The sequence below is a fragment of the Vespula vulgaris genome, chromosome 14, assembly GCF_905475345.1.
Source record: "Vespula vulgaris chromosome 14, iyVesVulg1.1, whole genome shotgun sequence".
In the NCBI taxonomy this organism is placed as follows: domain Eukaryota; kingdom Metazoa; phylum Arthropoda; class Insecta; order Hymenoptera; family Vespidae; genus Vespula; species Vespula vulgaris.
The window spans coordinates 3,407,656-3,424,344 of NC_066599.1; the positions used below are offsets into that span (position 1 = coordinate 3,407,656).

At 28.9% G+C, this 16,689-nt stretch overlaps 4 protein-coding genes and 1 long non-coding RNA gene across 22 annotated transcripts in view; 3 read left to right on the forward strand and 2 right to left on the reverse strand.

Annotated features, from left to right (window-relative positions):
• Positions 1–1,457, forward strand: part of LOC127069087 (neuroligin-4, Y-linked-like) — a 188,733-nt gene extending 187,276 nt beyond the window's left edge. For all 13 annotated transcript variants that reach the window (XM_051005774.1, XM_051005778.1, XM_051005773.1 and 10 more), the window contains one exon: positions 142–1,457. In XM_051005774.1, coding sequence (XP_050861731.1) covers positions 142–872 — 731 coding nt within the window. In that variant the 3' untranslated portion in view covers positions 873–1,457. The remainder of the gene's footprint in view (positions 1–141) is intronic.
• A 1,012-nt stretch (positions 1,458–2,469) lies between these two features.
• Positions 2,470–5,506, reverse strand: LOC127069090 (la protein homolog). The gene is made up of 7 exons (XM_051005786.1): positions 5,167–5,506; positions 4,601–4,954; positions 4,399–4,541; positions 4,239–4,323; positions 3,928–4,158; positions 3,704–3,836; positions 2,470–3,492 (listed from the first exon to the last, which is right to left on the reverse strand). Exons 1-7 carry the CDS (start codon positions 5,347–5,349, stop codon positions 3,407–3,409), a joined length of 1,215 nt encoding a protein of 404 aa, XP_050861743.1. The 5' UTR covers positions 5,350–5,506; the 3' UTR covers positions 2,470–3,406.
• Positions 5,507–6,213: 707 nt separating this feature from the next.
• LOC127069038 (translationally-controlled tumor protein homolog) lies at positions 6,214–8,247 on the forward strand. The gene is made up of 5 exons (XM_051005667.1): positions 6,214–6,373; positions 6,763–6,833; positions 6,918–7,105; positions 7,193–7,462; positions 7,703–8,247. Exons 1-4 carry the CDS (start codon positions 6,346–6,348, stop codon positions 7,422–7,424), a joined length of 519 nt encoding a protein of 172 aa, XP_050861624.1. The 5' UTR covers positions 6,214–6,345; the 3' UTR covers positions 7,425–7,462; positions 7,703–8,247.
• Positions 8,248–8,899: 652 nt separating this feature from the next.
• The window catches only part of LOC127069035 (retinoic acid receptor RXR), a 50,768-nt gene continuing 42,978 nt past the window's right edge, over positions 8,900–16,689 (reverse strand). For 5 of the 6 annotated variants that reach the window (XM_051005660.1, XM_051005657.1, XM_051005656.1 and 2 more), the window contains 3 exons: positions 16,080–16,386; positions 15,133–15,458; positions 8,900–14,752 (listed from right to left, as the gene is read on the reverse strand). In XM_051005660.1, the coding sequence (XP_050861617.1) occupies positions 14,479–14,752; positions 15,133–15,458; positions 16,080–16,386 (907 nt within the window). In that variant the 3' untranslated portion in view covers positions 8,900–14,478. The remainder of the gene's footprint in view (positions 14,753–15,132; positions 15,459–16,079; positions 16,387–16,689) is intronic. The other variant, XM_051005659.1, reaches the window with a different exon arrangement.
• LOC127069039 (uncharacterized) lies at positions 14,659–15,522 on the forward strand. The gene is made up of 2 exons (XR_007783273.1): positions 14,659–14,771; positions 15,107–15,522. It is a non-coding gene; the product is annotated as an uncharacterized LOC127069039 (long non-coding RNA).

The window sequence follows — 16,689 nt, forward strand, 5'->3', positions numbered from 1 at the left end:
TTCTATTTCAACTATCCCATTCAATAACTAAATGTGTATACAGACTATATATATTAATATTTCAAAAGAAAAGTATAATAAATATCAATTTTATTCGTCACTATTTCATCAAACAAATAATATTTTTTACTTATTTAACAGGTCCTGTTAGAGACGAATGGTATACGCCACTTCCTTTAACGGGCACAACAAAAAGTAGTGGAGGTTCTTCGACAACAGCTTGCAGTACGTCAACAGGTGACGAGACAGTAGGCGAAAATATTACACCAATATTAGAAGAATCCGAAGATGATGCTGAATTGCTTCAAAGATTAGCCGCCTCTCGTCATTATTATAGTACAACAACTGCATTAGCTATCACTGTTGGTGTTGGATTGATTCTACTCATTTTAAACATGCTCATATTCGCTGGTATTTATTATCAACGTGATCGTGACAAAAAGAGAGCTGCTATGAATTGTGCATCGAATGGACAAGAATCTTTACCAATGACCACAAGACCTGTCGCGATAAAAACTACAGAAAATACAAGTAGACCTAGTCAAGAGCCACCTCCATCTTACACGACTCTAGCCAGAAGTCCTTCCGTTCAAGAGCAGCAACAACAACAGCAGCAACAGCAACAACAATCATCTCATGGACAACAACAAGCAATGAACGAAGACGGACAAATGAAAGTAGACAACAAAACGGGACAACAGCATCAACAACAGCAACAGCAACAGCAACAACAACATGTTTCTGGTAATGCTGTTCATAAAGATCCTATACCACCAAAACCACCTGTCAGGACTACTAGTTCTCTCAGTACCACATCTGGTAATACGAATACCATTAAAAAACGAGTTCAGATACAAGAGATATCTGTATAGCATTAGGGGTTGCCGCCAGAGGGCGGCACCATCAAATCAAAGAGGGTGACTTTCGTCGACTGTGAGACTACAACTCAGTCTAGATTCTAAAAAAGAAAAAAAAATAATTACACACAAAAATCAAACTAACGTCGGATTAAAAAGAAAAAAGAACAACTGGTATTGCCTTTTGAACACATGGACATCAATTAATCAATCAATAAATCAATCAATCAATTAATCAATCAATCAATCAATCATGATTATCTCTAGAAAAAAGATAACGAAAGGAAAGATCGTTTCGTATCTTTCAGGACTGTGTTCTAAGAGTGTTCTTCTTTCGTTAAGGATAACAAGGTGCAAGGATGAAAATCTGTATGTATGTATGTATGTATGTATGTATGAATGAATTATGTAAGTATGTATGCATGAGAGAAAGAGAGAGAGAGAAATAGTTTTTGAAAATCAGTACCTTCGTCCGCGTACTATGCCATAAGGTGTACATTTTACATTGAAGTTTACTTCTAAACCAAAGAAAAAAAAAAAGAGAAAATGAAAAAAAAAAATAATAATAATAATAATGTGGAACTCAAGTGAAAGATTTGAGTGTTCTTTAACGTATGCACTTGTGTACTCTCTTGCGTGTTGCTATATACTTGGAAAAAAAAAAGAAAACTCTTCGTAAGAGTTAAGAAATAAGTAAATATACGCAACGGGAACACGACTATACATTATTCATTATTCAACGTAAATAACTTGCATTTCCCTGTCTCTACGAATATCGATGCATATACGACAAAAAACAGTGAACGTATGTACTTCTCGAAAGAAAATGAACAAAAGAAAAGGAAAGAAACAAGGTAAAGAAAATAGTGCTGTGTTTAAAAAAAGAAAGAAAGAAAGGAAAAAGAAGAAACAGCAGAAAATTATTTTCTTTCGTCTCGAAATCGTATAAATTATATACATATATATATAAATTTATAGATTTCTTCTCCACGACCAACTAAAAGTTGAATTCGTAATGAAAATTCGTGTGTTGATAGGAACCTTCGAAAATATTTAAATAAAATCGACTGTATTATATTTCACTCGAGAAATCGTAGTAGCGTTTGCAACTTCGAAAATATCCATATCTCTTTTGGACAAAAAAGAAAAAGAAAAAGAAAAAAAGAAAAAAAAAAGAAACAGGAAAAAAAGAACAAATATTACGATTCTTAGCGTAATGAAGAAAAAGAGAGGAGACATGCTCGATCGTTTAAATAATAAAAAGATATGATCAACGACGAGTCAAGATTCGTGAGATGTTTTTTCTTTTTTACATAAGTTCGATTTCTTAGAGAGAAGAAAATATAAATAAATATTTGTTCGTGTGTACGATAATAAATCTAAACTCTCGATAATTAGATCTCGTCAAAATAAAAAAATAAATAAATAAATAAATAAAAAAAAGTCCTTTTCATTTGTAAAAGGACACTTGTAACACTTCTTCGCAGACGAGAAACTATGATTAAGGCCGTAATCGTGTAATTATATTACTCTTGTAATTAGCATAAAACTTATACGAAGAAGGAGAAAAGAAAAACAAGGGAAAAAAAAGGAAAAGAAAAAAATCGTCTAATCGTGTCGACTTTGATAATTTTCAACTACGCTCTCGCGTAAACATTTTTTCAAGCATTATTCGCAAACAAATCCCCATGGTTCGCAATACATACGTTAACAATTGTTTGCGATCGTACGTAAAAAGGAAAAAAAGAAATAATAATAATAAAAAAAAAAAAGGAATATCAAGCACGTAAAATAATAAACAAAAATAAATAAAATAAAACGACAGTGAAATTTAACTAGCGACTTAGCTCGAACGATTTGTAAATTTCACTGTAAAACAATAAACACTTATTTATAAATACTCATCGGTACGATATATTCCTATGTATATTATTTGCATTATAACCTACTATGATTACCAATCGCAATATTATCGTGAAATCTTTTGAATCGAGTGAATTATCTGAGAAGAAGAAAATAAAACGGTCGTTGAATTTTCATTTACCGATATACAATGAAAAATACAGAAAGGCGCAGGAAGCTGAGACAGTACTAAAATCTATAAAAAAATATTACCAATATAATTTTACAATATCGTGTCAGGAACATCATTACAAACTTTATTTAACGGTTTATCGTATATCATAAAATACTACTACAGTCCTAATTATTACGAACTTCGATAACCATAGAAAAATAATCGTATTTAAAGGTACTGTATATAATAGGTCATTTGTTTATTTTCTTTTATCCGGATCTTATATAATTTAATTTTTTTTATTATATAACAGACCCTTCGATTATCCGGAAAAAAAATTAAATCTCAAAGTAATAAAAAAAATGTCTAGCATTTCTAAATCTCTTAACACATATATACAAAGCTTCCTCCGCTTTGTACATGTATAAATTGTTACATTAATATGAATTGTATTATACATAGCAGGTCAACCATGATGAAAAAATTTCCATCGATCAACTTTATCTCGCACCTTAAATAATTTCTATAATAACTACTCAACGGCAGCAGTTTTTGCTGGCTCATGATCTGCAGGAGAAGTCGCAGGCCTTTTCCTTCCTCCCTTGTGTCCTGTGCGATCTGAAATAATAATATTTAAACATGAATATCAATGATTACAAGGCAGAAAGAAAAACTTGGTTTTAATTTAAAAAAATTTCAGTAATTCGAATAATTTCAACTCAGCGAAATCCTATAGATTTCTCAGTATTAGCATGGCTAGTCATCATTATATGGTTTTATACGTGTTAAGTAACAATAATTACTTATGTTTAAAGAACAATCCTCTTACTTTTTTTATTCTCATTTCTGCTCTTATGACGTTGCCTGAGGTTAGAAATATATTTCTTAACTTCGTCGAGGTACTTTTGTTCTTCTTCATTTTCCAAAACCCGACATGTAACTTCCGTTTCCTCGATCAAGATCTTTCAATAGAAATATACATATAATTTAATACAACTTTATATTCCCCATTTATATTCGATGTCACAATTAAAATGGTGTATCAATATTTACCTTATTTTCTGATAATTTTTCCAAGATAGTTTTTGCTGCATTCTCTTCTTGGAAACGAATCCAGGCTTCTTTGTCACCTGACTCGAAATGAATATAAGCGATAGGAATTTCAAATTCTTCGAAACGTGTTCTAATTATATCCCTTGTACAATCATCGGGCATTCCTTTCATGTGTATTATAGCACCCTTTGGTAAATTTACATTATCTGCTACCTTAGAATCTTTTGATGCCTAAAAATACATTACTACTTTAAAAAATACATTACTACTTTAATACTTTTATTTACTTATATATATATATATATACTTACAGCTTCTGTTTTTTTATTTCTTGCTTCTTGTATACGCTGTTTTCTTTCTTCCTTTTCACTAGCTCGTTCTACATTATAATCAGCCCTAATCAATAGAAAAGAAAATATTTTAAACTTGCAATGATTGTGTATAACAAAGTTATATTACGGTTATACTTACGCCCACTTCCTTATTAATTCTGTTTCATTGTATTTAACAGATTCTCTTGCCATGAAAGTTTTAGCATCATCTAAGGTTTTAAATTGTAGATAAATAGAACCTTTAAAGTGTAACGTCTTATCCTTATCCAAATATTTTCTCATCTAAAAAATTAACATTTCTTAGATACTATTAAAAATCTATAGAATATAGAAATACTTACAACAATGTTTTCATATGGTTCATATTGCTTGAAATAAGTCTTTAATTTCTGAATATTTATATTTTCTAATGGAAATCCTTTCATATAAACTGTTTTGGCTTCCTGCGCCTTTCTATACTCTTCGTTATATATAGGTAAAGGAAATTTTGGCGAACGTCTTATTTTCTTCTTATCCTCAGATATTTCGATTAATTCGCTTGATTCGAGAGATTTTACAATTATATCACAATCTGTAGTCATCGTAGCCAACATATTGAAATTAAGCATAACTGATAAAGGTATCCATCCTTCATCTAGTTTTATTTGTTCCGTAAGGAACTTGTCTCTTTGCATATTTACATTTCCAAAATAAAACTGTAATAAAGGAATGAATGAATGTGAATATTAATAAAATAAAATTCTACCAATATACATACATATATACACACACATATATATGTATGATATGCACATGTATATACAGTAGAAATATTGTATTAATTCTTTATCCATACTGTGAGAAAAAAGGAAAGAAAAAACAATTTATAAATGAAATATCCTAAATATATATTATTAAAAATATTTACTTCTATTTGGTCCTTAATCTGTTCTAATAATTCTTCAGTAGGTTCCGAAGATTCTTTCGTTTCTTTCGTTTCTTCCGTTTTTGTATCGTCCTTTGCATTTTCTACCGGCTTATCCTTTTTAACCTCTTCAGTAACAGACTCATCCTTTTTCTCCGTATTATATTCTTCTTGACCATTAGCCATTATTTTATATTTCAAATATAATATTTTCAAATAGAAGAAACTCGTTTATGTTACAATTCTAAAATTATATGGATTTTATTTGAAACAAACAAGAATTAGAGAAACGAATTCACACACCTGCGATGTTTCTTCGTCAGAGTTTAAAAGCGGAAGTGATCTCAAAGCCATTGCTATATCCTGCTTTAGAACGTAGGAGTCATACAAATTCTCCCTCTCATCTTAAAAGGAATTAACTTCCGTTCTTTTTAAATCTCGAAATTGATTGGTCGTATAACCAATCCTTTTTTTTTTTTTTTTTTTTTCAATATATTTCCTTGAAAAAAAAAAAAGAAAGAAAGAAAAAAATTAAAAAAGAAAAACAATTCATTTTTAATTTTTATAATAAATGAAAAACAAATGACGAGAAAATTTAAATAACGCGCTCATATTATTTTTCATATAAGAACGCAATATATCGAAACGTGATTGGCTGTTGAAAATTTCGTGAATTGAAAAGTTACATTTAGATTTTTTTAAACGTTGTAACAAAAAGAAATATATTAAAACTTAGAAATATTTTAAAATTTCAAGAAGATTTTAATTGAATTATAATTTTAACAAAATCATTGTTTGCGTGTATTGATGCGAGGATTGAATAATGAATTATGAATGAAAATTAATAATGGTAAGGCAATATAAATTTGTTTATTATTTTTTTTAATACTTCGTATATAATTGTTTCGATGTTTTCACATTTTTAAAGAATTCCTTTTTATGTATAGAGATATATTTATGTATTTATACGTTACGAATTTTTGACAATTAAATTATAACTCGGTTAAAACATCTCATTAGCCGGATGTGAAGAAAAGGCAGCACACGTGTATATATATACTAGAAAGTTGGTAGTTGACCACAGTTCATCTACTTGTCCTCTTCTCCCTTCCGGTTTGTTCTTTGAGGTGGCTGTGTCTTGTTTAGTTTTAGCTGCAAATTAATCTTTCTCCATCTTCCAAAATGAGGATCTACAAAGATATTTTTACTGGTAAATTTGCATATTCTTATCTAAAATAAATATTATCTATATATATTTTTTTAATTCAATTAATCGTATTTACGTTTTAACATACGTTAATACAGGATGGAACAATGACAGTTATATATGTCTTGCAACAATATTATGTGCTTCTAATAATTTCGAATATTTATATTAGACATTGTTAGGACATTGTTGTAAAGTAGATTTATTAATTACCATAGAAAGTTCGAACGTATCTATGTTCTTTTTTGTTATAATCGAATGTAAATGTACATAACCTCTTTGTATCTGTAACGAATCGTTTGATTTTGAAGATTGATTCTATTTTAAAAGTAGTGTATGTGTTTGTAACTTGTGGAACATTTATAAAAATAACGAGAATTCTTGTATTCTAGGTGATGAGATGTTCTCAGATACATATAAGATCAAACTTATAGACGATGTTTTATATGAAGTATATGGCAAGGTAAAGTTAAAACTTTTATTTGAATCTTAGAATATTATTTTTATAGAAAGTGCATTATTAACATTTTCTGTTTAATGTATTCAGCTAGTAACCAGAAAATCTGGAGATATAGAAATAGCTGGCTTCAATCCATCTGCTGAAGAAGCAGAAGAGTGTACAGATGAAGCTGTTGAATCTGGTGTTGATATTGTATTGAATCATCGTCTCCAGGAAACATTTGCTTTTGGAGATAAAAAATCTTATACTTTGTATCTTAAAGATTACATGAAAAAGTAAGTGACAGATAGCATTGTATATTTCTATATAAAGTTTTTTTATTTTCTTCTAGAAATTAATTATTTTATATTTTTTAATATTAGATTAGTAGCAAAGTTAGAAGAAAAATCACCCGATCAAGTTGAAGTTTTTAAAACGAATATGAATAAAGTTATGAAAGACATATTAGGACGATTCAAGGAGTTACAATTTTTCACTGGTGAATCCATGGACATAGATGGTCTTGTTGGTATAATGGAATATCGAGAAATTGATGGTGAATCTGTGCCTGTAATGATGTTCTTTAAACATGGACTTGATGAGGAAAAATTCTAAATAATTATTAGATATTCAACAAATTGTGGTAAAATTTTGTAAGTACATCATATATAATAGTATTAAATGTGTTTATATTTTTTTCTTACGTATACATGAGCTCTTTCGTGTTTTACGCCGTACGAGTGTACAACGCTGCACTTCATGTTAGAACAAAGTGGGTAATTAAATTCCCGCTACAACATTATTACGTTGAAGCGTCTATTTATACCACACACAATCTATTTCGATATGTTATTTCTTGATATTGTATAAATAAAATGAATTTTTGTTTTCAGATAAACTGGAACTAAGACTGCACACAAATTAACAAAAAATAAATATATATATAAACTGTGAGATTTAGTTACAGATATGTACTGAAAGATATTACTTCCAAGGACAACATTTAACAGTGCAGTTGAATTATTTCTTCTATAGTGTAAAATATGTATTCACAGGAAAACCAGTTGTATATAATCTACAACAGGAATGTAGATGAGAAAAGTGAAAATTAATTTCTATGATAATTTTTTGAATAATTTGTGACAAATTTAAAAGGATCTCCTTTTTTTTATTTGGTGCTCTGTCCAATGGTTTTATTTATTTATATATATATGTGTGTGTGTATATATATACACATATATATATAAAAAATGAAAAAAAAAAGAAATATGGAAGATGGGGAAAGAACTTGCAGCGATAACAAAAGTCACAGCGCATATTATAATGCCTATAATTATTGTTAATATCAATAATATCTACAATCGATAATTATTCTTGATCCATACTCAACATAATGTCCATCATGAATAAAAGAGAAAAAGAATGTTTTCCATAATAATTACCTTTGATTACTTACCACGGATTTTTTGACATCTTCGATTAAAAAGAAAATAGACCAATGAAGTATTTAATAATTCACCCATTCCACACAGATCTAATTTTTTTACTACGTATTTCTATAAGATTCATTATGTAATCGTGTTGTATTAAGTTTATAAAACTAACAAGATCTCATTCTATTTTTTTCTTTCTATTTTTTTTTTTTTTTAAATTTGATTCAATGATCTGGTATAATATAAAAGTTTTTTTTTTATATACAACTAACTCTTTTTTTACTAATCAAAAAACATAAGTTTTAATATTTTCATCAATAAAGAAATATGCTTGGACACTGTGCATGCATGAAAATTTATTGTATTAACGAAAAGCAACAATGATTGTCATTATTATGGAAAAGTTATAGAGCAATTCAAGATGAAATGTTAATAAACATCATTCAAAACGTGAGAAACGTGGTAGAAGATATCTGAGAATTAATCTCTAACATATTCTTAGTAACTTACATACATATTCATATCTATTTACATATATATTTACCTTGACGTTTATTTAATAAATTTATTAGAATCCAAAATACAAAAACAAAGGTTAGAACAAATTATGATATCATAAAAGTAAAAAAATGAATGGAGAAAAACTGGATAAAAGCGTTTGCTTCATAAAAATATTTTATTTAGATAAATCAGAATAGACGATCTATTTCTTGATGCAAGATCATACACAATATTTCTTTGCTTAGGGATTGTTAATATTTTTTTATACTGTTTTACAAGTACATACACAATATCACCTTTTCGTGTCCCTCGTGTTTTAAATGTTACAATCTCAACTTTGTTTGTTTATTATTTCCATTTTCATATTACATTACATTTTATACTCTCATTGTTACACACACAGGTCAATATATTACTCTTACTTTTTATAAAACAGTTGCTGTCCCATCTTGCCAAACGCGTTATATTTTTTTATATTATTTTTTTCTTTTATTTTTTCATGCCATTATCTCTCTCTCTCTCTCTCTCTCTCTCTCTCTCTCTCTCTCTCTCTCTCTCTCTCAAAAAGTATGTTGTATTTCACGTTTATAAAAGCGTATCATAGTTTCCAATATTATTCTTACAGATAGTTAAACATTTTTAATCTACAACGGATACGTACGTATGTGTTGCGATTTGTTAATTATTTAATCGCTCAAGATTTATTTATTTATTTATTTTTTTTTTCAAGCTTTTTTAATGGTGTGGATGATGGGCTAGGAATTACACAAACAAACACACATTTATACGAAAGTACAGGAGGCATGTGTGTACGTGTGTATATATGTGAGCGATGACTTTTAGTTTCTCTCTCTCTCTCTCTCTCTCTCTTTCTTTTTAATCTTCCATAATACATATACACCACGCATATAATTATGACATGCACATACACACGCATACGCGTACATGCCTTTTACTGCTAACTATAGAACAAAATACTGAAATTCCGTTATTAAAATTATAATAAAATAATTAGATATTTTAAGAGGTTTATACGTTAAGGTGTATTTCTTACACGTATATAAAATTAATAAAAACGAGATGTTTTTTAAGATAAACAGGCAGGTAATAATAATAATAATGATATAATAGTAATAATAATAATAATAATAGTAATAATAATAATAAAATAGGCATTGAATCGAACGGTGCAGCAATTTATCACGGGATTGGACACTGATTAATTGGTATCCGTAATTATCTAAAGCTGCTTATAATAATCGTTTGCAGGATGGAATGTTATATCAGAGAGCTGCCTACCCGTTTTAGATTAATTTATGGAATTTTAGAGAATATAATTATTATTATTATTTTTTTTTTATTAATTTTTTTTTGTCGTTTTCTTCGTTTTTTCTCGTTTGAAAAATGTCATCATCAATTTCGTAAAAACAAATCTTATCCAACTGCTTCACAGTGTATAATTTACAATAAAATGGCATAGTAAATTAGTTAATACTTATATTTTCTTCTTTTATTTATTTTTTTTTTTTCTTTTTGTTGTTGTTTCTTTAGATTGTAGAAAGATTGATTGAGGTCTATTTGACTAATGCAAATACTCCAAAAAATATTAATCGTAGTGGCAGTTCATATATATGTTAATTTGTCTAAAATTAGCAGTTTTAAGAATATATAAATTATAAGACATGTCCGCAGAAAGTATAGAGTTTTCTGGTTTCTAAATTAGCTTTGCAAAGGTACAGCATTCAATAGGACATTTCTTAGTGTGAGAGTCAGATATCTCTATATATTCAGAAAGATTAAACATTGTATTATCATTAATCTTATTTGTACTGATTTACATAGAATGGGTGCGAGGAAAATTTTCAATAATAAAGAAAGAAAATCATGTATCGTACACATGCTAGAAATCATGCTAGATTTTCACCACTATATTAACGTGGACACGAGTTAGTTTTCTTTTATCGAATGGCCAATATTTCTTTTAACCATGCAGGATGAAGTAATAAGATGCAATCACAAAGATTATAAGTACAAAGATGAAAATGCCACTGTACAGAAACTTTGCTACGCACCCCATTCTATTACTCTACGCAGAGAAAGACTTATTTCAACGTAAATTAGCAAGCATAAGGGTAAAGGTTAGTAGATCATTTTTATATATAGTAACAAATATACCACTTAAATATTACCTCACAAAATTGTTGTAATATTAAAGAAAATGGCAACAGTATTTCGAGCGATCTATCACAGCATAAAATCTCTAAAATTGGGATGATAAAATAATTAATAAATCTTTCTCTATGTAGAACATCATTATTATGTAAAATATCTCTAAATACAAATTTTCAGTATTGTACCATTTCTAACTATTTCAAAAACGTGGCAAAAGCATCAAGATTTACACCAAAGACAATCATACTTTTTCTCCTTCGTCCAAGAATAATTCTTGATGGATTAATTCTTTTGTTACATGTTCAATATAGTTTCTAATGAATTTGCTCAAAATCTTTCCAGTGATCTTACCTTAGTAATGTTGAATCGTATAATGTTAAGTTAATTTTCTTTCATCATTAACTTTAATACTCTACCGATCACTACTGAAATTTGTATATCATTTGCGAAAGAGTTCGGTTTATATATTCATATATTCATATATATATGTATGTATAGATTTTTGTTTTTAACATTTATAGATTTATATGAAACTTCATTCACAGGTAGCATTCGCGCCCTCGAACCCTAAGTGATCTCTTACTTTTTACTTTGAGGAGCTTGAAGAGGTGTACGCAAAATGCGTCCGTTGGGAGGTAATTCTGGTCAGTGCTTTCAGTTTCAACGATCGAGCAGAATTAACAATCGAGAAAGGAAAGGGTAAGAATAGCGCGACAATCTTTAAATTTATCAAACTAATCGCTCTCATAGATAATGAAACGTCGATAGCATTGTATTATTATGTATCGCGGTTTAATTAAAATCACAGAAATCAGGTAAAAACAACAATTTCTGTTATCCGTCTTCTATACAGGCTATTCTGCATTATCATGAATACTCATAACTGGCACAGCAGGCATCTGAAATGAACCGTAACTCCAGCTTGTTATGAAAAAAATGGAGAATTTAATATCGTGTTTCTTTTGATGGTAGGCATAACATTAAAAACTCTCATCAAGTAGATAACAATAACCAACAACTAACAATCGTAGGCATTCACGCAAAAATAGAAATATGTTTAATAATATATAATAATATTATCATAATTTATATTATCGAAGTGTGTAAGTATGATCCTTTGCCTATGAATACTACAGTACTAGAGTAAACAGTGTTAATGACTAGAGCTGAAAGATGTCCAAATGTATATAATCAAAAAAAAAGAAGAGAAAAGAAATAGTTTACAGTATGTAAATCAAAGAAATTATTTAACGTTAATTATATACTGATATAATACGAATTTTTTAATTGAAGCCATTTGATAAACTTTCACGAGTTTAAAAGAAAAGGTTATTTGCATAATATACTTTAATATTTTTTTTAAATAATCCACGTACCATCTATATTCAATCATTGAATTCATCTTTCGCTATCATCAAGATAATATTAAATAATTCATTATTTAATTCATAAGATCTTTTAATTGACCTAAATTCTTAAAGGTCCTTCAGCTCAAATCATATCTCACAGAGTTCTGTAAATTGCTAACAACGAGAGTAGGGTTTTGCCTTAGTTACGTTCTATAGTAATTTCTACATTTCCAGGTTGAAAGAATAAATCAGTTATTTGACAAGGTGTCTTCGCAAAGATTTTCAAAGCTTATACACTTTAATTTCATTTCATATTGCCGATTAAAAAAGTTCAATACTCAAAGAATCTTATTGTTGCTGATTAAACAATAAGATATCTTTCGTTCTCTATTCTTGTAAATATAGTTTTGTTTACATGTTATCGGACATAGAAGACAGAGTTACATTGAGAAAACGTGGTTTGTTCTTTTTTTTTCTTTTTTTTTTTTTGTTGTCCATATCATTATCATCATGCCATTTACGAGTTAAACTTTTCAACAAAATAATCTATCGACTTTATCATCTTATTAAGAATCCCTAACCCCTTGAAAACGGATACTCCTTTGTCACAGTTTTTTTTTTCTTTTTCTTTAATATTTTATTACAGACAACGTACGCTGTATAAAATAAAAAAAAATGAAATGAAATAAAATAAAATAAAAAAAAAAAGGAAAAAAAAAGAGATCTACTAGATAATAATCAGTAATGTATAATTATTGGTAAGTTCGTCTCTTCTTTATACCCTAAAATACAAAACAATAAATTATAATCTACACGTGCGACGACACGTGTTCTCAGCTGTGTGTTGTGTATATTATATATATATAAATTATATATATATATATATATACATATACACGCGCAATATAGTGGCTCTTTAAAAAATTAGCGATTCGAATCGAGGCAGAGTTGGAATGTATGAATATTCGTATAGTAATACATATGTAAACTGCATCCTTAATAATAAAAACGAGGAGACACACATATGGTTTTCGTTAAGTTGTTGAAACGAATTAGTTAAATAAATAAATTCTCAAATTGATGCGATTACGAATCGGCATGATTAAATTAAATATGTTCTACCAACAATAGGTACATGATTAAAATAATATAATAATAATAGTAATATTAATAAAAAATAAAATAATTATATTAATAATAATAATAATAATAATAATAATAATAATAATAATAATAATAATAATAATAATAATAATAATAATAATAATAATAATAATAATAATAAAATAGGCAGTAAAGATATAGATGCAGTTACATACTCCGTACGATATTACACGACGTGGAAAACTTGTAATCGGTGTCCTCCTTAAAAGAGGAAGAAAAAAGAAACATTTCAACGTAGTATACAATGTTAACAATCTCGTAGTTATTATAAATAATTATAATAAGGGAAACAAATTTAAAAAAAGAAAAAAAAGAACTGTAGACAAACGAGGGATACGAAGTCACCAAAATCAATGTCTACCTCGTCGTATACTTTTTCCGACACGCTCTCGATACGAATCGAATTGAGAAAAAAAAAAAAAACAGAAAACAGAAAAAGAATCGATGATCCCTTCGACGATGAAGAGAATTCTCGCAATTTGTTATTTATAAGTGTTCTCTAAACGAAGATACATAAATAATAAAAAGACGACGAGAGAAATGAAAATAAAAAAAAAAAAAAATAAAAATAAAAATAAAAAAGAAGAAGAAAAAGAAAGAAAGAAGTAAGTAATCCACTTGGCTCGACTCGTGAATATCGGAGATATTTTTACGAAAAACGAAAGAACGGAGAGTTAACAAAATAAAAAAAAGAAAAGAAAGAAAATAAGAAGAAAAAAAAAATAATAAATAAATAAAAAGAAAAGAGAAGAAAAGATCGTAAATTCTCTACTTTAATATTCTTCAATGTTGTTGTTGTTGTAGTTGTTGTTATTATTATTATTATTGTTGTTGTTGTTTTTATAATGGTGTTGTCGTATAGCTCTGTTTTCTCGTTAATTTGTTTTTCTTTTTCTTTTTTTATCCCCCGTAGCTTTATATCTCTTTACCACGAGTTATCCTCCCCTCTCTTTCTCTCTCTCTCTCTCTTTCTCTCTCTCTATCTATCTATCTCTATTTTTCTCTTGTTCAGAGATCGGTGTGCCCCAGAATGCGGCACACCCTTTGTTCCTAAGGATCCGAGGATGACTCCAGCATCTCCATTAGGAAGTCATCGATCGGTACATCACCGATCAGCTTGTAGAAGAAGAGATGTTCGAGACATTTGAGGCCGATCGAACGAATGGACGGTAGGCGAAGCAATAGCTTAGCGAATCTTCCTGGATCGTTCGGACAAGATACACGTGTATATTCTTCTAAAGCTGCATAGATCTTCTCACGTAGAAGACTGACCTCTTGGATGGATTTTAAACCTCGTACGTCAGGGTTGAAGAGGATTATTGATCTATAGGGATTAATACGAAGTAGAATTTCATTAATTAAAAAAAAAAAAGAATAGTTTTTAGTATGTTATTAGTAATAACATATTCTATAGTAATATACATATATATATATTATATTATATATAACAATAATAAACAATAATAGTTAAAGTAAGTTACATGTTAGTAGTATACTATTATAAATAACTATAATATTATTGTAATATTGTTAATGTTTTTGTTATAAATTATTTTATACTTAATATATATATATATATATGTTTTTTATATCTATATGGTATAAAGAAGAATTGAATAAATGAAATAAAGTTATGTTTCTAATAGAATATTTTATTCTTTTTTTTTTTTCTTTTTAGATAGATCGAGATTTTAATTGACTGACCTGAGACAACCTAATTCAGTTTTGTCCATCTCCATTTCTCGCATCTTAGCTACAAGTTCGGATAGCACGTGTTCAAATATCGTCCCTACACCAGCCTGTTGCGCCGAATTACGGTTGACGGTAATGCCAGTGGCCAAAACGATACCGTCCTTGACATTGATGGAACGATGAGAAAAGGATGCTATCAGCAACTCGTTCCAACCAGCCCTGAGTAATAGTACCTGATCCTCCAACGGCAACGAGGTAAAATGCGGGATGTGCTTGGCCCATGCCACCAGCTGGAACAGCTGTTTGTTCGTGGCGTTGCGAATGTGCGATATTGCATTCTGTGTATCACACGGGATAGCAGATTAATCGAGAGGAGGAGAGAAAAAAAGAAAGAGAGAGAGAGAGAGAGAGAGAGAGAGAGAGAGAGAGAGAGAGAGAGAGAGAGAGAGAGAGAGAGAGAAAGAGAGAAAGAGAAAGAGAGAGAGAGAGAGAAGAAAGGAGAGAGAAAGGAGATAGATAGATAGATAGATAGATAGATAGGTAAAAAGATAGATCATTTATTAATACTGGCTAAGCCCGTGAGACACTATTATATATAATAGTAAAAGGATCTTAATAACAAATGTCAATCTATTGATCTTAGAAAAATGATAGATGAATAGAGTGTGCAAGTGTTCTGAGATGATAAAAAAAAAAGAAAAGAAAGAAAGAAGGATAGCAATAAATAAAGATTATATAAGGTTGAATGGAAGTTAGATTAGATATTGAAAAATTAGTTAGTTAATAATAAAATAGAAAGAAAGAAAAAGATAAAGAAACGAGATTATAGATGTAAGAAGTGAACGAAGAAAGTGAAAAATAATTATAAAAATATGACAATTAATTAGTTATATATAACATAGAATGAAGAATGACGAAGGTGTAGAATGAAGATGTAGAAAATAGAAAACAAAATTTACCTCGTAGTTTCCTTCATGCTCGACCTTGCATTCAACTCGTTTCTCAGCTTCCAAAATACGTTCGATCGGCATGTCAGAGTGAAGGCTACTTGTGCTTTCGACCTCGCTCTGATCTCTTTCCTTAGTACGTTGTCGCTCTTCTTGCACCGCTTCTCTTTTCATTCCCATCGCCAAGCATTTTTGATATCGACAATATTGACAACGATTTCTCTGTCTTTTGTCGATTATGCAGGACTTTTCTTCACGGCACGCATACGAGAGATCCTTACGGACGGTCCTTTTGAAGAATCCTTTACAACCCTCGCAGCTGAAATTTTTTATCGTTTTTAATATCTATTTTCATTTTTCATATCATTCTTTTTTCGATATACATTGACGATTAATTATAATTAATTCAATTTTTGTTATAAACTTCAAACCGATCTATAATATTTAAGAACAGAATATTCATACGAATATATTATTCGATATAATAGATCAATTATAGTTAACAAAACTGTTGTTAAAAACTTTGAAATCAATTTTATCCTTTGAATAGGTCACGATTTTCACGATCTTTTTTCTTCATATGTATATATATATGTGATTCTATAAATTAATAATAATTGAC